The sequence below is a fragment of the Wasmannia auropunctata genome, unplaced genomic scaffold, assembly GCF_000956235.1.
Source record: "Wasmannia auropunctata unplaced genomic scaffold, wasmannia.A_1.0 LD268128.1, whole genome shotgun sequence".
In the NCBI taxonomy this organism is placed as follows: domain Eukaryota; kingdom Metazoa; phylum Arthropoda; class Insecta; order Hymenoptera; family Formicidae; genus Wasmannia; species Wasmannia auropunctata.
In genome coordinates, this window is record NW_012094762.1 from 1 (window position 1) to 1,347 (window position 1,347).

The 1,347-nt window shown below is 37.0% G+C and overlaps 1 protein-coding gene across 1 annotated transcript; it reads left to right on the plus strand.

Annotated features, from left to right (window-relative positions):
• Window positions 1-11: 11 nt before the first annotated feature.
• On the plus strand, window positions 12-1,338 carry LOC105462220 (probable multidrug resistance-associated protein lethal(2)03659; the record flags this gene model as incomplete). Its single annotated transcript, XM_011708744.1, has 2 exons — window positions 12-356; window positions 1,076-1,338. Coding segments are annotated over exons 1-2 (521 nt in total), but the record flags the coding sequence as incomplete, so codon positions are not given.
• Window positions 1,339-1,347: the final 9 nt, after the last annotated feature.

Below are 1,347 nucleotides of genomic sequence, written 5' to 3' on the forward strand. Positions count from 1 at the left end.
TGGAACTTCAGCGTGTTTGCGCCAATTGGGTTAGTGACCAATTGTCGCCAACTTTGTGTGACATCAATTTGACTATTAAACCAGGCCAGTTGTGCGCTATGGTCGGCGCCGTGGGCTCCGGCAAATCGTCCGTGCTACATCTGCTGCTGAAGGAGCTGGATCTCGGCGGAGGTTTTGTGATTCTCAATCAGGGCTCTTCCAGGTGTAACTTTCAAAACAATTTGTCTAATGGTTTCTTCATGAACAATCCGAATCTGCGCATTTCTTACGCTAATCAAGAGCCTTGGATATTCAACGGTACTGTGAGAGAAAACATATTGTTTGGCGAGCCTTACGACAAGGCCAGATACATGCAAGTGAGTATATAATTTAAAACAACTGCTATTGTACAGTGTTGATTGCATTATTGTATTGCACATCTCAATGTCAATTTCTCAAGATTACTTTCTTGAATGTAACTTGACAAAATTCTCAGATACTTCAGACTTTTGTTTCAATTATTATATATAAATCACGTTATTAATCGTGATTGTCAATAAAGAAATATGTTTTTCAGCAAATATTATAAACTTTTCTGAATGTGTAATCTTTATATATTATTCCTTTTACATGCAAAAGAAGAATGCGTCTAATATTTCCTTTAATATTCTTAATACCCGTTTCCATGATTTCTATCTTTTCCATTGCAACACTCCACTAAATTCCGTGCCGCCTTTTCCTACACTGCTGCAAAATGCTTTATCATTTTCCTTCATCCGTCATAACATCTTCTTCTCTGTCCTTTTCGCGATGCGGTATCTAGTATTTCTTATCAGATCCACCTATACGTAACTATGTCTTTATCATTATTAGACGATTGTTGTGTATTCTTTGCAGTGCGTTTCCATTGCCATTGTATATATATTGTTATTGTAGTCTTTTAATATTGTAATCTCTTGGACGTATGCAATAAAATTAAAATAAATTAAATTAAATTAAATTTTTTATATAATTTTAAACTTTAACATTTCTCACTTAACTTATATTTTAATCTTATAAAAAATATCACATTTTGATCTATTGATAAACATTTGAGGTGACAAATGTGTGCGCCTTGACAAAGGATTTCCGACAGTTTCCACAAAGAGACATAACGCTGGTCGGTGATAGAGGTATATTACTGTCTGGAGGCCAAAAAGCGCGAATCAATCTCGCGAGGGCAGTTTACAAGCAGGCGGATCTTTATTTGCTCGACGATCCGTTGAGCGCAGTGGATACTCGCGTCGCCAGGCATCTCTACTGCAAATGCATTACCGAGTATCTCCACGGCAGAACGAGGATACTCGTCACCCATCAGTTGCAATTTCT